This window comes from Berghia stephanieae, chromosome 11 (genome assembly GCF_034508935.2).
Source record: "Berghia stephanieae isolate SIO BIC M18660-M18661 chromosome 11, UCSD_Bste_1.3, whole genome shotgun sequence".
Lineage (NCBI taxonomy): Eukaryota > Metazoa > Mollusca > Gastropoda > Nudibranchia > Aeolidiidae > Berghia > Berghia stephanieae.
Window position 1 is genome coordinate 11,311,573 of NC_088370.1, and position 22,500 is coordinate 11,334,072.

The 22,500-nt window shown below is 37.4% G+C and overlaps 1 protein-coding gene across 3 annotated transcripts in view; it reads right to left on the bottom strand.

Moving 5' to 3' along the window:
- The window catches only part of LOC144957308 (uncharacterized), a 60,672-nt gene that overhangs the window by 24,826 nt on the left and 13,346 nt on the right, over window positions 1–22,500 (bottom strand). For all 3 annotated transcript variants that reach the window (XM_078888445.1, XM_078888444.1, XM_078888443.1), the window contains exon 3: window positions 5,494–6,299. In XM_078888445.1, the coding sequence (XP_078744571.1) occupies window positions 5,494–5,940 (447 nt within the window). In that variant the 5' untranslated portion in view covers window positions 5,941–6,299. The remainder of the gene's footprint in view (window positions 1–5,493; window positions 6,300–22,500) is intronic.

A 22,500-nucleotide genomic window follows, 5' to 3' on the forward strand; every position in this document is an offset into this window, starting at 1 on the left:
GAACGACACAGTGACCGTGATCCGTTGAGATGAATGTTAAAAAAAAAAAAAAGGTATATATATATATATATATATATATATATATATATATATATATATATATATATAAATAGATAGATAGATAGATAGATAGATAGAAAGATATATATATATATATATATATATATATATAAATAGATAGATAGATAGATAGATAGATAGATAGATAGAAAGATCTATATATATATATATATATATTATATATATATATAAAGATAGATAGATAGATAGATAGATAGATAGATGAATAGATAGATAGATAGATAGATAGATAGATAGATAGATAGATAGATGAATAGATAGATAGATAGATAGATAGATGAATAGATAGATAGATAGATAGATAGATAGATAGATAGATAGAAAGATAGATAGATAGAAAGATAGATAGATAGATAGATAGATAGATAGATACACAAAATAGACAGAGTGTTTGATAGACGGTCTGAGAAAATTATAGGAATTGTGAGATAAAGAAAGAAAGAGGATGAAGTGATGTGTGTATATAGATAGATAGATAGATATTGGTAGATAGATAGATTGATAGAGAGGGAGAGAGATAGATAGATAGAGAGAGAGATAGATAGATAGATAGATAGATAGATAGATAGAGAGAGAGAGAGAGAGAGAGAGAGAGAGAGAGAGAGAGCAAGGGACAACATAAGGATGTGTGTGTGTGTGTTTGAAAGAGATAGAGATAAGGGAGAAGAAAGAAAGAAAGACAGAGAGGGAAAAAGAGATGAGAGTTGAGAGAAAGAGAGAGAGAGAGAGAGAGAGAGAGAGGGGGGGGGGGGGGAGAGAGAGAGAGAGAGAGAGAGAGAGAGAGAGAGAGAGAGAGAGGGAGAGAGGGAGCAAAGGGACAAAATAAGGATGTGTGTGTGTGTTTGAAAGAGATAGAGATAAGGGAGAAGAAAGAAAGAAAGACAGAGCGGGAAAAAGAGAGATGAGAGATGAGAGTTGAGAGAAAGAAAGAAAGAAAGAAAGAAAGAGAGAGAGAGAGAGAGAGAGAGAGAGAGAGAGAGAGAGAGAGTGATGTCATCTTTTTATTATTAGCTATACGACGGTTTATCTTATCTATTCGCTGGTAGTAGCGAGAGATCGGGTAGAGAGTCAAGGCCCGCTACATAGAAGGCCTTGGTAGAGCTTAACCCTCTCCTCACCAACTATAGAAAAATCGTCACATTCGTTGCGATACAACAAACATATTTCTTATTCAAATTTCTCTTGTACATCATAAAATTTAAAGAAAACGATCAGTGTGTTGTAGAGCATGTTTTGCAAAAGAAATTATGTATCGCTAGAACTTTACTGCTATTGTGTTTGCGTGATAAAAAAAAAAAAATCTATTTTTGTGTTAGTTGGGTGTGAAGTTTTGGGGAAAATCCTGAAAATGGCTGGTAAGGAGAGAGTTAACTCACTCAATCCTAGAGATTGTTGCTACTTTTCAAGATTTGAAAAAAAAATGTATTAAAAATGAGCATGTGCATAGACAGATAGATTTATTCTAATATCATTAACATGCATAAACTAAAAACATTATCTTTTATACTACGCCTATAATTTGTCTCAGAAAAATGTAATAAATAGGCATGGGGTAAAAGTAACCCGGGTGAATTACGGATATTAGCGTATGGCCTGATACTGACCAAAAAATGACGTCAAAATGCCAGTTTTTTGCCACAAAAGAAAACAAATCGTGAATTGTATTCAATAGTTCAACCAATGAAATAACTTGTTTCCATGAGCTCTACTTACTAACGACAACTCACTAAGCGGTGCAAAAACCAAATAATGACGTCAAACTGCCAGTCCTTTTGGATTTCAGTATCAGGCTATAACATAATGATGGCTACGATATTAGTCGGTGTTAGTGTAGCAGCTTCTTATGGTTCACACTATTATGTTATGACGATCGACCCAATCAGCAAAGTCCGGTCCGCATTCGTGCACCGTCGCGAACCCGTCTGGTAGCATCGTCACAACACACCTTTCGACTAGATGCTCTGCCGTTTCGGGTTCTTGCCCACAGCGTGGACATATTGGACAGGAGGTGTTAGTGTTGAGTGAGTTTTCTAGAGAAGAGCCCTATTGATGCTGTGCGTTTATGTAAAATTATACCCTCAATATCCACCATCCGGATAAAATGTACCTAAACACAAACAAATTATTGTGCGGGTATGTGGTCTAGTTGTAGGACATTCGCTTTTGGGTCGGAAGGTCCTGAGTTCGAGCCTCGCTCGGCGCATAGTTGAGTCCTTGGAAAAGGCTCTTTACTCACATTCTCTCACCGTACTCAGGTGTAAAAGTAAGTACCTGGCCGTTAACAGCGTTGTCTCTCTGAAAAAAAATTGTAATATCACCTAACAGGCGTCATGTCTCGTTCTACATGTTACATGTTGCTGTTGGTCAGGGACCCCTTGTAAAGCGCTTTGAGCACATTGAGTGGATATTGCTCTATATATAAGCTCATTTTTTTGTGTGTGTACCCTTAAACGTTTATCGTCTGATTGATAGAATTTAGTTAGTGAGAACTAATCATTAAAATGGCTGTCTGAAAAACAATAACAAAAAGCTGAGTGATGTGAATTTCGTTCCATCTATAACTAAGTGTTCTGGTTCTTTACTTAAAATACTATTCTCTAAGGGAGCTCGGAGGTAATGAGCGTAAATTCCCCTGGCTAAAGACATTTATTTTATAAAAGTGTGCATGAAACAGTGCCAGAAAAATCAGAGACTGCTCCCATATAATTCGTCACTTCTCCCTCGATTAGACTGTCGATAGTCTTCTGTTCATGAGTCATTGATAAAGGGAAAATTCGAAACGTTGTATTGGCAGCTTTTAATGAGTTCGACTCTTTGAGTTGTTATTAGTTTCTACATAAAGAAGAATCCTTACTTCTAAGAATCGCAGGCAGCTTTTAACTTGGATCTAAATTTTCAGCGATAGAAGAGTGGTAGCTGAGGGTTTAGTAACGGAAGGGATGGTGGGGGGGATTGAGTCAAGCGGGGAGGAGAGGTATGGAAAGTAGTTCTTTTCCTTACAAAAGTTCTCTATCATTCGTTTTCGCTTCTCGCATTGGTTATAAAAATTTTTCAATAACTACAATTCGTTTTTCTCTTTTGCTTATGTGCTGGTTTTCTAAAAATGTTTTGCTTAACACATAGTATCGTTAATTTTTTTGAATTTCTTTGTTTCATCGTTTAAAACCACAATAGAAACTCAATTTCCCTTTCAACAAGCAAGCGTTTCGTTACCAAAAAAACATCCAACATCACCAACTAACCAGCTAACAACCATCAATCGTTTCACAAAGATAAATACAACTAAAATCACAAATTTCAAATCGCCACTGTCAACACTCCAGCTATCAACCAACTCAACAAGCAACCATCTCATCAAACAACCGTTACATCAACCAGCCATCTCATCAACCAACTCAACAACCAACATCTCATCAACAAGCTAATAACAACCATTCACAATAACGTTACTCAACCAACCATCTCATAACAACCATCTCATCAACCACTCTCATAACAACCACTCATCAATAAACATCTATCAACAATCTTATCAACCAACCATCTTATCAACAACCATCTCAACAACCAACCATTCATCAACCAACCATCTCACAACCAACCATTCATCAACCAACCATCTCAACAACCAACCATCTCATCAACCAACCATCTCATCAACCGAACCATCTATTCAACCAACCATCTCATCAAACCAACCATCTCATCAACCAACCATTTTATCAACCAACCATCTTATCAACCAACCATCTCATCAACCAACCATCTCATCAACCAACCATCTCAACAACCAACCATCTCATCAACCAACCATCTCATCAACCGACCATCTCATCAACCAACCATCTCAACAACCAACCATCTCAACAACCAAACATCTCATCAACCAACCATCTCATCAATAAACCATCTCATCAACCGACCATCTCATCAACCAACCATCTCATCAACCAACCATCTTATCAACCAACCATCTTATCAATCGACCATCTTATCAACCAACCATCTCATCAACCAACCATCTCATCAACCAACCATCTTATCAACCGACCATCTTATCAACCAACCATCTCATCAACCAACCATCTCATCAACCAACCATCTCATCAACCAACCATCTTATCAACCAACCATCTTATCAACCAACCATCTCATCAACCAACCATCTTATCAACCAACCATCTTATCAACCAACCATCTCATCAACCAACCATCTTATCAACCAACCATCTTATCAACCAACCATCTCATCACCAACGATCTTATCAACCAACCATCCAACAACAACCATCTCATCAACCAACCATCTCATCAACGACATCTCATCAACTGACCATCTCATCAACCAACCATCTCAACAACCAACATCTCAACACCAAACATCTCATCAACCAACCATCTCATCAATAAACCATCTCATCAACCGACCATCTCATCAACCACCATCTCATCAACCACCATCTTATCAACCAACCATCTTATCAACGACCATCTTATCAACCAACATCTCATCAACAACCATCTCATCAACCAACCATCTTATCAACCGACTATCTTATCAACCAACCATTCATCACAAACATCTTATCAACAACATCTTATCAACCAACCATCTCATCAACCACCATCTATCAACCAACCATCTTATCAACAACCATCTCATCAACCAACCATCTTATCAACCAACCATCTTATCAACAACCATCTCATCAACCAACATCTATCAACCAACCATCTCATCAACACCATCTCATCAACCGACCATTCATCAACAACCATCTCATCAACCAACCATCTTATCACCGACCATCTTATCAACCAACCTCTCATCAACCAACCATCTTATCAACCGACCATCTATCACCAACCATTCATCAACCAACCATCTCAAAACCAACCATCTCATCAACAACCATCTCATCAACCAACCATCTCATCAACCAACCATCTTATCAACCAACCATCTTATCAACCAACCATCTTATCAACCAACCATCTTAACAACCAACCATCTCATCAACCAAATGTGACCATTAGTCCCAAAACGGTATTATGTCGGTTGAACATAGTAAGAATAATTCTTAAAATTCAATTTTAAGTTTAAACTATAAAATTTGAGATTCTAAAAATGTCTTCATTAAGGAGAGTGGGCTTTATTCGACGTTTATTTTTTTTGCAAGTCTGATAGCCCAAATTGCTATGGGCTTATTGGTGAAATGGAAATTCTCTCAAACCAACGAAAAATATTGTCGATTGCAACAATATTAAATTAAACCCTTAAAAACTTTCGATTATGAGACCTATGAACACATATAATATGCATTTCTGTCTCGCAGCTCCGAGTCTCTGATACAACAGTGAGATAACGGGTCACAAAGCAAGTGTGTATATTACAAACAACACAATACTTACCACTATAGCAGGGACGAAAGATGGCAAGACTTCCAAGCTTTCTAAAGATGACGTCAGCGACTTCACATTCATGTACACGCCCACCAACACGGCGCTGAACACGATAGTCAACACTCCAAGCACGAGAAATATCCAGACTCGACCATCTGTACAACACACACTTCCTATTTCCGATCCACGAATGCTGCTGTTGCCTTCAGTTCCTCCTTTGATATCGCCATTTTCCAATCGTCCTCCTCCATTTCTTCTCAAATCCTCACTTCGATCATTCATGGGGCCAGTTCCAACACCACCATCTCCGATATCGTCTTCTCCCTTTTCTTTCTTTTTCTCATTCTGTCCATCACCTTCATAATGATTCTTTGACTGCTTTACTTTCAATTTCTCAGCGTCTCGTTTTGGTTTTGGAGGTGTATGTGACGTCATGACCGTGATCAAAGACGACATGTTTCAATGGGTCAAGGTCGGACGACAACAAGTACGACGTCAAGACTTTGACTCTCACTCAACACTGGACATGTCAACGTTGCCATGACAACTGTTGGTTTAGATAATAGCCAAAATTTGCAAGATTACAAATATCCAATATCCAAGATACAGAATTTTAACTTTTCAATAATATCATCCATAAATTCAAATTGCACACTAAATCTTGCATTATTTGGAATTCTCATGACGTATTCCCATTTCCTTAGAGTCTTGGGTAAGATCGTTGTGTATGTTTTCGTTTCCTCACACTTCTACGACATTAAAAAAAAAGAAATATTCTTGCTGCAATGGTCATCTAAATATCCATGCCGTGAAATCTGTGAAAAAATACAAAATGAAAATTTACAAACAGTTTAAAATTCGATTATCAGTTAATCAATATATATATATATATATATATATATATATATATATATATATATATATATATATATATATATATATATATATATATTATTTATATATATATAAAAATGTATTTATATAGGCGTTAAAAACGAATGCGTTGGTGACTGAAACAGATTTTAAAAATTGTGTGCATATAGAGCGTCCGTCCATTTCGATGCCACTCGTTGAGGTAAAATCCTCACAACATCCGCCAGCCAAATTAAACAAACCAACACGCAAAACTGTGTGCAGCCTTCAACAAGTCTCAACAGTATAGTCACTCCTTCCCTAAAGCATTACTAGTACACTGATTAATATCGATAATGGGGGACCGGCCGGAGTTCCTATCAAACATTGCCACTCTCGGCAAGTATGAAACAGCCAGACAAGACAACAAACCTCTGTGTAGACATGTAACTTTTATAGATAGTAATGCGCTTGGCCAAGGAGTTCACAACATTGCCATCCGGAAGTATAACGGACCAACACACAAACTCTGTGTATCCATGAACTTTTATAGTCTGGTTAATACAGTTTAGTGAGAACAACTCACAAACGCGGATGGCAAAAACAATAACAAAGGCCTGAGTGACGTCATCTGCATATTATCTATAGATAGTATGCAGATGACGTCACTCAGGTCTTTGTTATTGTTTTTTGCCATCCGCGTTTATGAGTAATGCTCACTGAACTGTATTAACCCGACTATAAACGTTCATGGATACACACAGTTTTGTGTGTTGGTCCGTTATACTTCCGGATGGCAATGTTATGAGCTTCTAAGCCAAGCGCATACTATCTATACTTCAGTGAGAACTAATCACAAACATGCTATAATATCAAAGAGCTGAATGACACCATCCTCCTTCCTTTCATATCGTCTGTTTTAATCCCGTACTCTGGGCGCTTTTGTTTTGATAACGTGATCCATCGTGACAATTGAGTATTATGTCGGAATGAACAAATGGGGACAACTGAGTTGAAAGGCAACTTGAAGAGAAATGTGTGACCCATCGGGTGAATAGGACACCGAAAGGCAAATATAGATAGTATGCGCTCGGCTAAGAAGCTCACAACATTGACATCTGGAAGTATAACGGACCAACACACAAAAATCTGTTTCACCATGAACTTTTATAGTCTGGTTAATACAGTTTAGTGAGAACAACTCACAAACGCGGATGGCAAAAACAATAACAAAGGCCTGAGTGACGTCATCTGCATACTATCTATAGATAGTTCGAAGATGACGTCACTCAGGTATTTGTTATTGTTTTTTGCCATCCGCGTTTATGAGTAATGCTCACTGAAATGTATTAACCCGACTATAAACATTCATGGATACACACAGTTTTGTGTGTTGGTCCGTTATACTTCCGGATGGCAATGTTATGAGCTTCTGAGCCAAGCGCATACTATCTATAGTCTTGATAATACAATTTAGTGAGAACTACTCATAAACGTGAATGGCAAAAAACAACAACAACAAAAAGAAAAAAAAAAAAAAAAAAAAAAAAAAAAAAAAAAAAAAAAAAAAAAAAAAAAAAAAAAAAGAAAAAAAAAAAAGAAAAACAATAACAAAGACGGGAGTGACGTCAACTTCGTTCTATCTAATAGATAGTATGCGCTTGGCTAAGAAGCTCACAACATTGCCATCCGGAAGTATAACGGAACAACACACAAACTGTGTAGCCATGAACTGTTATAATCTGGTTAATACAGTTAAGTGAGAATTACTCATAAACGTGAATGGCAAAAAAAAAAAAAAACAATAACAAAGACGAGAGTGACGTCAATTTCGTTCTATCAAAAGAAATATCATTATGAGAAATACATACCAACTTCGAGTATTTTGCATTGCAAGAAATACTGTTTACTTTCCACTATAACGCAGAAAAACTAACCTAAAGTTGTATGTGGTCTGTGCGGCTATGTCGTGGTCTAGTGATATGACACTCGCTTTCGGATCGGAAGATCCTGGGTTCGAGCCTCGTCGGCGCATAGTTGAATCCTTGGAAAACGCTCTTTACTCACATTCTCTCACCATACTCAAATGAGTGCCTAACCGTTAACAGAGTTGTCTCTGTTGGGAAAAAAATTTGTAATATCGCCTAACAGGCGTCATGTCTCATTCTACATGTTACGCGATGCTGTTGGTCAGGGGCCTGTTTGTAAAGCGCTTTGAGCACGTTAAGTGGATATTAATTTTTTTGGGGGTAACTACTGATTCGTACTGATAACGGATCGACGTTAATGGCTTGATTTAACACCGTTGTAATGGCGGAACGGACACGATAGATAGTTCGAAGATGACGTCACTCATGTTTTTGTTATTGTTTTTTTGCCATCCGCGTTTATGAGTACTTCTCACTAAACTGTATTAACCAGACTATAGATAGTATGCGCTTGGCCAAGGAGTTCACAACATTGCCATCCGGAAGTATAAAGGACCAACACACAAACTCTGTGTAACCATGAACTTTTATAGTCTGGTTAATACAGTTTAGTGAGAACAACTCACAAACGCGGATGGCAAAAACAATAACAAAGGCCTGAGTGACGTTCATCTTTCGAAGAACCTGTTTATCCTATCACTAACATTCAAAGTTGCTTACACAGTTTGTGTGTAGGCGTTTACTTCGTGCTGTTTATTTGGCCAAGATCTTTACCCGGTTACCGTGGATATGATGGCAATGTTGTGAACTTCTTATCCAAGTGCATACTATCTATAAGTTCACGTCGATTTGAGAATAGTATTTCCATTACAACAATACACTTCAACAGTCGTAACGTCACTTCCCTCGTAATGACGCATAGTAACTTAGTAACTGGCTCCAAACTATCGGAACAATGGCGGACGCCCTTATGAAATATTTCTCCGACGAGCATAAAAGCGTATCCAGAGGAAAAAAAAACCCATTATAAATCTGATCATGTTTTGACTTTTACACATTGCGATCACAAGACATATGAAAAGTTCTAGCCAGCATGAAGAAGAAAAAGTACCGATTTTATTTGTTTAGAACCACGATGGCCGCCGTTGCTGGGCGACGTGACATCAGACTATTGAATCCAATTATGAGCCCATAACAGTTTGGGTTATCAGATCTGCAAATAAGTAGACGTCGGTTCCACGTAACAGCCTGTATCTGCTGTGTTAACAGCTAGCATTATTTCTTTTTTTTTTTTTTTTTAAACTCAGACACATAGTGAAGTATGGCCTTTTGTTATTTTTTACTTTTTTTGAGACACTGTGTATAAGGCGTAATACCACCGTCATTATATCTCTATTATTTATTGCAAAAGGTCACAAACTGTTTAGTCATACAGTCAAATGGCAGCAGTTATCACTTCAATCAAAAAATAGCATCAACGCTCGCATTCTGAACCAGGATTGTCAGATTAATTTTGTATAAAATGCCATTTATTCATTAGTCGATGGCAATACCCAAAATGTAAGTTTCCAGAAGTGGATAAATAAATAAAGTTCATCATATCTTATCTTAGTTCATCTTACATAAAGTCACAGAACACTCACTGGTCTGAAAAAATGCCAAAGTTTTAAAAGTATAACTTCAAAATTGCACTTGAAATGGGAAATAAACCTTTTCTTATGAGCTTCCATGAGTAAATGTATTAATTAAGAAAAAAAAATTCACTTCGTCTCACCAATCTAAGAATGGAACATTTGTAATATTTTGAGAAATTGGTTTTAATTTGATAATTAAGTAAGTGAAATTAAACGAATGAAAAGGAAATACCAAAAGTAGGCAAAAATGCCAAAACCAATTTCCCATATCAAGGGGGCTCAAAAAGAACTAAATTATTTTGTAATCTGGCATTAAAAACACCAAATTGGCAATCCAGTTCTGACCGCTGAACACATCACTTTCGGTGATCACGCTCATTATAACACGAGACGTTAAAACGGGTTAGTTATGGTGGAATTTTGTGGGACAAAGCAGCCTCAAATACTTCATGTTGTTATAATGACATTTCTTTTTCGTTATATAAAAATGAAATCAAAGAAGAATTGTTTTCTCGACATTTTTTTTAACGTAACTAGTAGTAGTCCTAATGTTGCAAATAAATAATTCTTTTCACGAGTTTTGTTTTGTTTCATAATTTTCGTTCACTCCCCTCTTTTTCTAGAATGCTATTTTTGTAATGAAATGACTTTTCTTTTTGGGTTAAATCCGTTACATTGAGCAATGAACAAAGATTATACAAATATAATATAGATAAAAGTTAAATCTTCACCAGTGTTGTAAATTAAGAAATTAAGGAGCAGGCACCGGTGTAAGATAAAGAACTGAACAAGTGTGTATGAAAGGTGCCAGACAAAGCAAGAAAGAAAATAGAAGAAAAAAAAAAATCAAAAAAAAAAAAAAAATCATTCGACCTCGAAGTCGACTGATATTATTTTGGAATGTTTTTTGTTTGTTCTTGTATTTTTCTTTCTTGCTTTGTCTGGCACCTTTCATACACACTTGTTCGGTTCCCTCACCAGTGTAGTAAGCAATTAGTCTAAGTATTTTAACTATTTCAGCACAATGGTTAAAATTCCGTTCATGAGGTCTGGTTTATTTCGATTAACAGGCCGTAAGAAATCAAATTTCAATTGAATTCAGTGCGAGAGATCTTTTATGTTAAGTTTTTTTTTGTTGATTTATTTCTAGATATGTCGGATATTCTATTTACCTTTTTTTAAAAAAAATAATCTGTTGCTTAATTATCATTTTAAAATTCATCAGTTTATAACAAAAAAAAAAAAAAACAAACAAAAAAAAAAAACAAAAACAAAAAAACAAACAAAACCCAATGTAATTTTCCAAAAGTGGATGAATAAAGTTCATCTTTTCTTTTTATCCTTTCCTTACCATCTAGAGCAAAATCATCACATTTGTTACGACACAATATAAATTTTTTCTTATTCAGATATATTTTGAACATCATAAACTTTGAACAATGATATTTGTTTGATTAATAAGAACATAAAGGTGTTTTATAGAGAGCTTGTTTGAGTTTTAAAAATCAATGTTTCTGCTAGTTAAACCTGCCATTTTGGGAAAATACTGAACATGATCGGTAAAGAGAGAGTTAAGCACCTTCTATGTGCACTGACAGTCTTAATGTTCACCTATACCGAGGTGTACATATAGGCAGGTCTGACACCCTAACGCACTTATGGGCCTAGTTTAACATTGTTGTAATTATGTGTACTATTTTGCGTCATTTGTTGTGTGTGGAGATTTCCATTACAACAATGAGCCCATAATGAATTGGGTTAGCAGACCTACAAATATATGCACGTCGACCTATACTTATAGTCATGTTTGAGAGGTTTTACCAATATTAGGGTCATTTAAATCGATCGATATTTAAAGGACGAGTTTTTATGGCCACATTGTTAAAATACATGTATTTCCTGAGTACGGCAGTTATCTGGTTAAAAGTTTGCTTTGGTGAGCAGAATTTATTATCGTTTAATAACCTTATCCCAAAACCATTCGTCACTAACCCCCCCCACCTCCCCTCCCAAATACCTCTCCCGACCCCCCCCCCCCCCCAAAAAAAAAAAAAATAAAAAAAAACAAAAAACTCAAAACGTTGGTAATTATGTCAGCGTCCCATCCATCGCCATCATTCCAGTAAGTTTGAAGTTATGAATCACAAATTAAATGTCAAAAGTATTATCTACAACAGATAACCACCGGTTGCAGAGGCTGAAAATGCTTATCCTGCTCGTTCCCCTTTCCTCCTCCCACTCATCACTCCTCCATTCCCACAAACATAGACTAATTAATTGGATTCAATAGTCTGATGTCACGTCGCCCAGCAACGGCGGCCATCGTGGTTCTAAACAAAGGTAATCGGTACGTTTTATTCTTCATGCTGGCTAGAACTTTTTCACACGTCTTGTGAACAGAATGTATAAAAGTCAAAACATGATCAGATTTATAAGGTTTTTTTTTCCCTCTGGATACGCTTTTATGCTCGTCGGAGAAATATTTCATAAGGGCGTCCGCCATTGTTCCTATAGTTTAGAGCCAGTTACTAAGTTACCATGCGTCATTACGGGGGAAGTGACGTTACGACTGTTGAAGCGTATTAAGAATGGAATAGTATATTGATGTTATGCGTTTAGATAAAATACTCACAACATCCGCCAACAGGATATAACGTACCTATCAACACACAAAACTAAAACTATTTGTAACCTTAAACGTGATTTATATTATAATAATTTAGTGATAACAAATCACCAAAATGGCAGTCTAAAAACAATAACAAAGAACTGAGTGACGTCAATTTCGTTCCTTCTATAGATATACAGATAGTATGCGCTTGGCTAAGAAGTTCACAACATTGCCACCCGGAAGTATAACGGACCAACACACAAAACTATGTGTAACCATGAACGTTTATAGTCTGGATAATACAGTGTAGTGAGAAGTACTCATAAACGCGGATGGCAAAAAGCAATAACAAAGACCCGATGACGTCATCTTCGTTCTATCTATACTATAGATAGTTCGAAGATGACGTCACTCCGGCCTTTGTTATTGTTTTTGCCATCCGCGTTTGTGAGTTGTTTTCACTAAACTGTAGTAACCAGACTAAAAGTTCATGGTTACACAGAGTTTGTGTGTTGGTCCGTTATACTTCCGGATGGCAATGTTGTGAGCTCCTTGGCCAAGCGCATTCTATCTATAGGAAGAAGCTCCATCTCTTTTCGTGTTTTATTTATTACTTACCATGTAAACGTAATTTTTTTGGATAGCAATATCATTCCTGTATGTTTTATTATTAACTGCTTTGAATTCGTGAGGTTTGCCTAGCTAGCTAAGGAGCTAGGTTTTCATTTTGGCACTGAAGCAGAAAAGTGATTTATCTAGTGTGTTAACTTTATTTTGTCGTTTTAATGCTCTATATTATATATTATGATTGTGAGTGAAGCAGGCAGCGTTGCCGAGTTTTGAAAACAAAAAAGAAAAAAATCGAGGTTTAAATGTTGTACGTGGTGGTACAGATAGGTCGATAGGTAGATAAGTGGATAGGTGGATGGGTGGTTTTGTGGAAGGGTGGATGAGTGGATTGATGGATGGGTGGGTGGGTGAATGGATGGATGGATAGATAGTATGCGCTTGGCTAAGAAGTTCATAACATTGCCATCCAACACACAAACTATGTGTAATCATGAACGTTTATAGTCTGGATAATACCGTTTAGTGGATATTACTCATAAACGTGGATGGCAAAAAACAATAACAAAGACCTGAGTGACGTCATTTTCGAACTATCTATAGACGGAAGGGTGGATGGTAGGATGATATTGGATGGATGGATGGATAGATAGTTGGGTGAGTAAATGAATGGGTGGCTAGATCGGTGGGTTGATGGGCCGATGGGTGGATAGATGGATGAATTGTGCGGCTATGTGGTTTAGTGGTATGACACTCATTTCCGGATCGGAATGTCCTGGATTCGAGCCTCGCGCTCGGCGCATAGTTGAGTCCTTGGAAAAGGCTCTTTACTCACATTCTCTTACCGTACTCCGGTGTAAAATGAGTACCTGGCCGTTAACAACGTTGTCTGTGTCCGGCAAATTTGTAATATCGCCTAACAGGCGTCATGTTGCGTCCTTCGTGTTCGTTAAATGTTGCTGTTGGCCAGGGACCCCTTGTAAAGCGCTTTGAGCACGTTAAGTGGATACTACGCTATATAAAAGCTCATTTTAAAAAATCTCAAAAGATGAATTGACTGGGAAATGGATGAATTGGGTTGGTGGGGGAATGGATAGATGGGCGGGTAGATGGCTGGATGAGTGGATGGATGGATGGATGGATGGATGGATCAGTGGATTGGTGGATGGCCTGGGTGGTGGGTGCGTGCTTGGATGGGTGGATAAATGGGTGAACGAATGAATGAATGGATGGTTGGCTAGATGGGTGGTTGGATGGATGCATGGATGAGAGGATGGACGGACGGGTGGATGGATGTTGGTTTTGGGATGATGGTGTGGATGCGTGGAGTGGATGTATAAAATGGAGGTTGGGTGGATGGATGGATGGATGGCTATGTGAGTGGTTGGATAATATAGGTTTGTGGATAGGAGGATAGATGGATGGATGGATGGGTGAGAATAGACAGATAGACGGATTAATACTTTATATATATATGTATAGTATATATAATATATATAATATATATATATAGTATATATGAAATAGAGAGAGAGAAGAGAGGAGAGAGAGAAGAGAGAGAGAGAGAGAGAGAGAGAGAAGAGAGAGAGAAAGAGAGAGAGAGAGAGAGAGAGAGAGAGAAGAGAAGAGAAGAGAGAGAGAGAGAAGAAGAAAGAGAAAGAGAAAAGAGAAAAGAGAGAGAGAGAGAGAGAGAGAGAGAGAGAGAGAGACTGAGAAGTGTGGAAATAGTAGCAAAATAGACTGGTTAAAAAAAAAAAAAGAAGTTTACTATAACGGCATTGCTCACAATTTGTTAGGAAATAATGATAGTTTTGTATTACATTAAAAAAGCCCAAAAAAAAACTTACTGGCAACGGATCAGAATTTGTTTTGTACTTGTGAATTGAAAATACATACAAGAACTAACCTACGAAATTCCTTACAAAGAACAAGAATCACTTAAAACATTTAAAAAACACCCACTTTAGAGACGGAAGAAAATTCACAAAACACATTCAACTAAAACATAAACACAGATCTTTTTTTCCCCAATAAAACTTCAACGCGAGTCTTCCCCGCCTCACCAGGTGAGTTATATTTACATACCTGAGTGTGCCAGGCTTCTGCTGCTACCTGTGTGAGCAAGGCAGGAATCTCAATGAGATGGTTCAGGTGTAGTAACGGGAAGAGGATGGTGGAAGGAAGAAACATATTATGTGACCAATCGTCTCAAAACGGTATGATGTGCGGCGATGTGGTCTAGTGGATCAACATTCTGATCAATTGTCTACTATCGATAGTTCGAAGATGACGTCACTCCGGTCTTTGTTATTGTTTTTTGCCATCCGCGTTTATGAGTAATGCTCACTGAACTGTATTAACTTGACTATAAATGTTCATGGATACACACAGTTTTGTGTTATACTTCCGGATGGCAATGTTATGAGCTTCTTAGCCAAGCGCATACTATCTATAAAGCCCCATTCTTACTGTGCAGCTAATGTTGTCTAGTGGTATGACACTCGCTTTCGGATCGGATCGGAAGGTCCTGGATTCGAGCTTCGCTCGATCGGCGCATAGTTGCCTCCTTGGAAAAAGGCTCTTTACTCACATTCTTTCATTCACCGTACTCAGGTGTAAAATGAGTACCTGGCCGCTAATAGCGTTGTCTCTGTCCGAAAAAAAAGTAATATCCCCTCACAGGCGTCAAGTCACGTCCTACATGTTACATGTTGCTGTTGGCTAGGGACCCCTTGTAAAGCACTTTGGGCACGTTCAGTGGATATTGCGCTATAAAAAAGCTCAAGTTAAAAAAGTTTTTTTTTGTATGTCAGGTTCAACCCCGACGTGTACTTATTTACAGGTCTGATAATCCGAATTGTTCTGGTCTCATTGTTGTGATGGGCATACTCACAGACCAACGCAAAATGTTGTCCATTACACTATTGTTGTTGAAACGAACGAGTCCATGATGAGGTTCGGTCATCAGACCTGCAATATATGTACACTCCGGTTCAACTTGATGCCTTAAACGACGGAATGGTAATAGTCATGTATCGAGTCTGGGGTTGAATTAAAACCCAATAAAACAGGCTGCACTATAGGAATAGCAGTTTACAAATGCCAATGTGTCTGAGACGGCACACAGTTGGTAATTTATCCACACTCCACCCCCCCCCCCCCCCCCCACACACACACACACAAATGTCAATATATCTGAGACGTAATGTCTACATACGTTATCCACACTTTTTTTTCTCACAAATTTCAATGTGTCTGAGACGGCACAATGTCGGTAATAATTATGCTTTATCTACATTTTCTTCCTTTCTTTCTTTTTCTTTTCTTTCTTTATACAAATGTCAAAGTGTCGGCACAATTTCGAAATAATTTATCCACACTTTTTTTTTCTATCTTGTTTATTATTTTTTTTTTTTTACAAATGTCAATGCGTCTGTGACGGCACAAAGTCGGGAATTTTTCCACCACCACCACACCCCCCCCCCCTTCCAACAAATGTCTGTCATTGTGTCTGACACGGCACACTGTTGGTATACTTTATCTACACTTTTTTTTCCACAAATGTCAATGTGTCTGGGACGGCACAATCAATGTCGGTATACATTATCCACACTTTAAAAAAAAAAAATTTACAAGTAACAATGTGTTTGAGACGGCACAATGTCGGTATACTTTATCAACACCTTTTTCCCACAAATGTCACCGTCTCTGAGCGTGGCCTTCGTAAAGTTATGGCCTGATACTGACCAAAAAATGTCGTCAAAATACCAGTCTTTGGCCACTAAAGAAAACAAATTGTGAGTTGTATTCATAGTTCAACCAATGAAATACCTTGTTTCCCTGAGCTCTACTAACAACTCACTGGGCGGTGCCAAAACCAAATAATGACGTCAAACTGCCAGTCCATTTGGATTTCAGTATCAGGCTCTAACATAACTATGGCTACAGTCTGAGACGGCACAATGCAAAGCCATCGTTAACATAATATATAGCCTGACACAAGAACCCTCTAGGACTGGCAGTTTGACGTCATTTTTTAGGTTTGTGTAGCGTTTAGTGAGTTGTCGTTAGTAGAGTTCAAGGAAACAAGTTATTTCATTGGTTGAACTATTGAATACAACTCACGATTTGTTTTCTTTTGTGGCAAAAGACTGGCATTTTGACGTCATTTTTTTGGTCAGTGTCAGGCTATAACATTACGATGGCTTCGGTCTGAGACGGCACAATGTCGGGATATATATATATATATATATATATATAATATATATATATATATATATATATATATATATATATATATATATATATAGAGAGAGAGAGAGAGAGAGAGAGAGTTAGCGATGATTTTATATTAATATATTTCTTGAGTTTGTCGGGAGAGATGGGGACATAAGGGGTAGTGGGAGGTATTGAATTGAATTCAGATGACCTTAGTAATGACAGGGGAAAGAGGTGCCCCAGCCAGTCAGGGTAGGAAGCAGGTGCGATTTTCTATTTCTCTCCCCCCCCCCCACCTCCCAAATCGCCACAGATAAAAATGAATGTGGCTTTTTACCTGTTGCTGCTGTTGTGGTGGCGGTGGCGGTGGTGGTCGTTGGTCGTGATCTTGGATGCCGATTGTTGATGTGGATGGGGTGGGAGTGTGTGCGGTAGGCAAAGGGGGGAAGAGGCGGGGGCTGGGGTGGTAAATAAAAGGAGTTTTGGTGGTCATACTCGAATGCAGATGGGCAACAGTTTCGATATTATCGCTTTTCCAATAAATTGGCTGTAGTCTGAGAACATTAACCCTCTCCTTGCCAACCATAGGGAAATCGTCGCATTCGTTACGATGAAATCAAAAATTTTCTCATTCTAGTTTCTTCTTTACATCACAAAATTTAAAGAAAAGTTTTTGTTATAGCTATAAAAACTTGACACTGTGTTGTAGAGCTCATTTTGATGAACAATATTATGTGTATAATGTACGTGTTGCTTTTCTGTTTGAGTACGAAAAATCTATTTTTGTGTTGGGTTGGTCTGATGGTGCATGGGAAATTCTGAAAATGGTTGGAAAGGAGGGAGTTAATTCTTTCCGAGCAAGAACCGATTTGACTCCAACCAATAGCCTATAATAGTAAAAAACAAAACACAAGATGCGCATAGGACAATGATTTCTCAATTAAACGGTGTCTTTTCGAATCGTGCATGTTAGGGTAATATTAATAATAATACTGTACGTATATACTGAGCCAATATCTCATGTAATATGAGCTCTAAGCGCTTTACAAACATAGATAAGAATAATAAAAAAAAACAAACCCAGAAGTGATTTCAAACGTTGCCACTAACTTGAGTCCGCCTCGTGACTTCCTGAAGCCATAGCGTCAACACACAAACACCACGAAGGTTAATGGGCATGATCTATATTACATTTCCATGTGCTCAAGAAGGGCATTGGTCACATTGGAATATGTGCTCAAAGTGACCCACATAGTGAAAAATGTTCACAGCTTTTGAAGTATCTAACATCACGATTGGTCATTTTGTTCAGCTTGACACATGAGTATGTTTACAACTTTCATAAAAAAAGCAGCGTGTTTTCATTTCTGAAGAAATGTCCAATCGTTGGACAGCAATAAATCATGTGATTGATGACTTGGTTTGACGAAAACATGAATATAGATCGCTCCCATTGGCCAGACAGCAGGTCAGCTATGAACAACAGTAAATCTATATAGATAGTATGCGCTTGGCTAAGAAGCTCACAACATTGCCATGCGGAAGTATAACGGACCAACACACAAAACTATGTGTAATCATGAATTTAATAATCTGGTTAATTCAGTTATGTGAGAATTACTCAAACGTGGATATAAAAATAAAATTTAAAAAACATAACCAAAAGAAAAAAAAAAAAAGAAAAAAAAAAGAAAAAAGAAAAAGAAAGAAAAAAAAAAGCACGGATAAAAGAAAAACAAACACGAATTTTTTTTCAAATCTCCGTTTCCTGTTTTCCTACTAATTACAATTACAATTCCACCAAATCGTCAGTCCGTGGGATTTATCCATCAATTCATTCATGCGTTCAAACGTCTGCTTTACTCATCAATGGTGATAGAGAGAAGGTTTCTCTTTTAATCCCGGGTGTGGTAGTGATAGCTCGGCGATAGCACAGAGTTTCGTTTTGTACGCAATCAAGCGATCGTGATCATGGTCATTGATCTGTTGAGTGACAATCGTCTAAAAACGCCCTGGCTTTACGTCGTAGGAGAAGGTACTATAATATATATATATATATATATATATATATATATATATATATATATATATATATATATATTACCCCACACGACTCGGGTGCGAATGAGTACCAGCCTATAAAAATAGTCCTTCAGAGACAATGGAGCCGGAGTTTATCCCTGTTTCTATAGCGAAAAACGACCGAAAATTTGAGTGCTTTTGCCAAGATGAAGGATATTTATAGATTGATACTGTATTTGAAGGACGAGTTTCTGGCCAAATTTTTAAATATGTACATGGTTTTCCAGAGGACGGCAGTTAACTGGTTAACTCACTCAACCCTAACACCGACTATATCCGAAGTTTTTACCTGGATTACTTTTACCTCATTATGTCCATTTATAACATTTTTCTGAGACAAATTATAGGCTTAGTATCAAAGCTCATGTTTTAAAGTTTTTACATGTTAAAATAGTAGTTGAATAAAATTATCTATGTACATGCTCATTTTTAATACACATTTCACAATTTTGAAAAGTAGCAAAAATTTCTAGGATTGAGTGAGTTAATCATCCCGACATAATACCATTTTGAGACAATGGGGAATTAACGAAATTAAGGAGCAGGCACTAGTATAAGAAAAAGATCAGAACAAGTGTGTATGAAAGGTGTCAGACAAAGCAAGAAAGAAAAATAGAAGAAGAAAAAAAAAAAAAGATCTAAAAAAATCAGTCTACCTCGACTGGGGATCGAACCTCAGACCTTCTGGTTACCGGTCAGACGTGCTACATGGTATCCTATCAATCAATCTATCTATTTATCTATCTATCAATCAATCTATCTATTTATCTATCTATCAATTTATCTATCTATCTATCTATCTATCGGTATATCTATCTATTTATCTTTTTAATTTTATTTCCAGGACTCTTAACTCTCTCTCTCTCTCTCTCTCTCTCTCTCTCTCTCTCTCTCTCTCTCTCTCTCTCTCTCACTCACTCACCCACTCTCTCCCTCTCTTTTATTATAAATGCCAGAGCCTAAGCCTCAGACGAAAACAGTATAATTGCTTTGTAGTTTGTAGTTCACATGGTTAAGCTAACTGGGTGTGTAGGATATTAGTCATTCAATTATCTCCCCGTGTTAAACACGTATAATATGCAAGCAAATCAAGCATTTGCAATGCTGAAGGGGATTTGGAGATCTAAAAAAAGGCAGACTGAAACTGTTCAACAGCGAAGTGTACCTACTACATATATGCAGGTCTAACATCCGAACGCAACTGGATTGAAAAGTCTGATGTTATATCTGCCCAGCTACGAGCAGTTTGGTTCTAAATAAAGAAAATCGGTACGTTTTATCCTTCATGTTGGCTAGAACTTTGTCACATGTCATGTGATCAGAATGTATAAAAGTCAAAACATGATCAGATTTATAATGGGTTTTTCCCCCCTCTGGATACACTTTTTTGCTCGTCGGAGAAGTATTTCATAAGTGCGTCCGCCATTGTTCCGATAGTTTAGAAGCAGCTATTAAGTTACTCTGCGTCATTACGAGGGAAGTGACGTCACGTTTGTTGAAGCCTATTCCATTTCTAGATTAACATTGTTCTAATGGACAATATTTTGCGTCATATTTTGATATTTCCTTTACAACAATGAGCCCATAATGAACTGGGTTATCAGACCTACAAATAAGTGCACGTCGTTCGTTCAAGAGTTATGTCTTCTCAATCCTCTTGTAAGACAGCGAATGTTGGAAAGTAACAACCAAATTAACAAATACGTCAGGATCGTTTCAAAACAAATTATGTCTCCGAAGAATTTTTGGAATATTTTGGACTAAAAAATTTAGAAATGAAACAAGAGAAAAGCCAGATACATTGAGCCAAGGCCTTGATTGAGCTTAGCTTCAACTATACTGAAATGAGACGGAGATGGACATAAGTAGGACATGATGTGGCTCAGCGGTACTTTCTTTGCTTCGTACCCGAAAGGTACCAAGTTCGATCGTGGCCTTCGTAAAGTTATGGCCTGACACTGACCAAAAAATGACGTCAAAATGCCAGTCTTTTGCCACAAAAGAAAACAAATCGTGAGTTGTATTCAATAGTTCAACCAATGAAATAACTTGTTTCCATGATCTCTACTTACGACAACTCACTAGGCGGTGAAAAAAAAAATAATGACGTCAAAATGCCAGTCTTTTTGGGTTTCGGTGTCAGCCTATAGATAGAACGAAGATGACGTCACTCAGGCATTTGTTATTGTTTTTGCCATCCGCATTTGTGAGTTGTTCTCACTAAACTGTATTAACCAGACTATAAAAGTTCATGGATACACACAGTTTTGTGTGTTGGTCCGTTATACTTCCGGATGGCAATGTTATGAGCTTCTCAGCCAAGCGCATACTATCTATAACATAACGATGGCTACGGTTCGATCACGCCAAGGTCACCTCGCCCTAGATCAATTTGCGGCGCTGCAATGCAGCTGACGCCTGGGTTATTCAGGTCTTCCCTTGGAATAGACCCTAGAGACAAATTTCCCCTATGGGATGAATAAAAGGAATTTCATTTTTATTTATCTATTTATAGATTTTATATTGCCAGAATGGAGACAATTAGTTCTGCCGAGAATAATAGCACTCGGCTGGATCGCTGTTGGTAAAAGACGAAGAGGCAGGCCCAAAGAAACATGGAGAAGATCGTTGGATAAAGAACTTCGCGAAATATTAGGTTTGAGAGGTCATTTAAATCAATCAATAATTTAAGAACAAGTTTTCTGGTCAAATTTTACAATATGTCTTTCCAGAGTACGGCGGTTAACTTGTTAATAGGGAATAAAAGTGTGAAGTAAAAAAACAACTGGTTCCAATCTCATTGGAAGTGTAAAACTACTCTTCCGGAGGACTGGATACACACGTTGTGTAATTGATCTTCTGGTTTCAGAGTGATGGCATTTTATTATGCTGGTCGTCAATAAAGATCTTGCTACTAACATAAATAATTATGATGTCACCTTATGATTCAATATTATGTAACCTTTTTATTATTTATTTATTGTCCGGAGGACTGGCTACACATTTCCAAGGAATTTGGAACCGGAAGAGAGAAAAGTGTGACGTTACGACTTCGGCTTTCTATTGTAACATTATTATTATTATTATTATTATTATTATTATTATTATTATATTATTATTATTA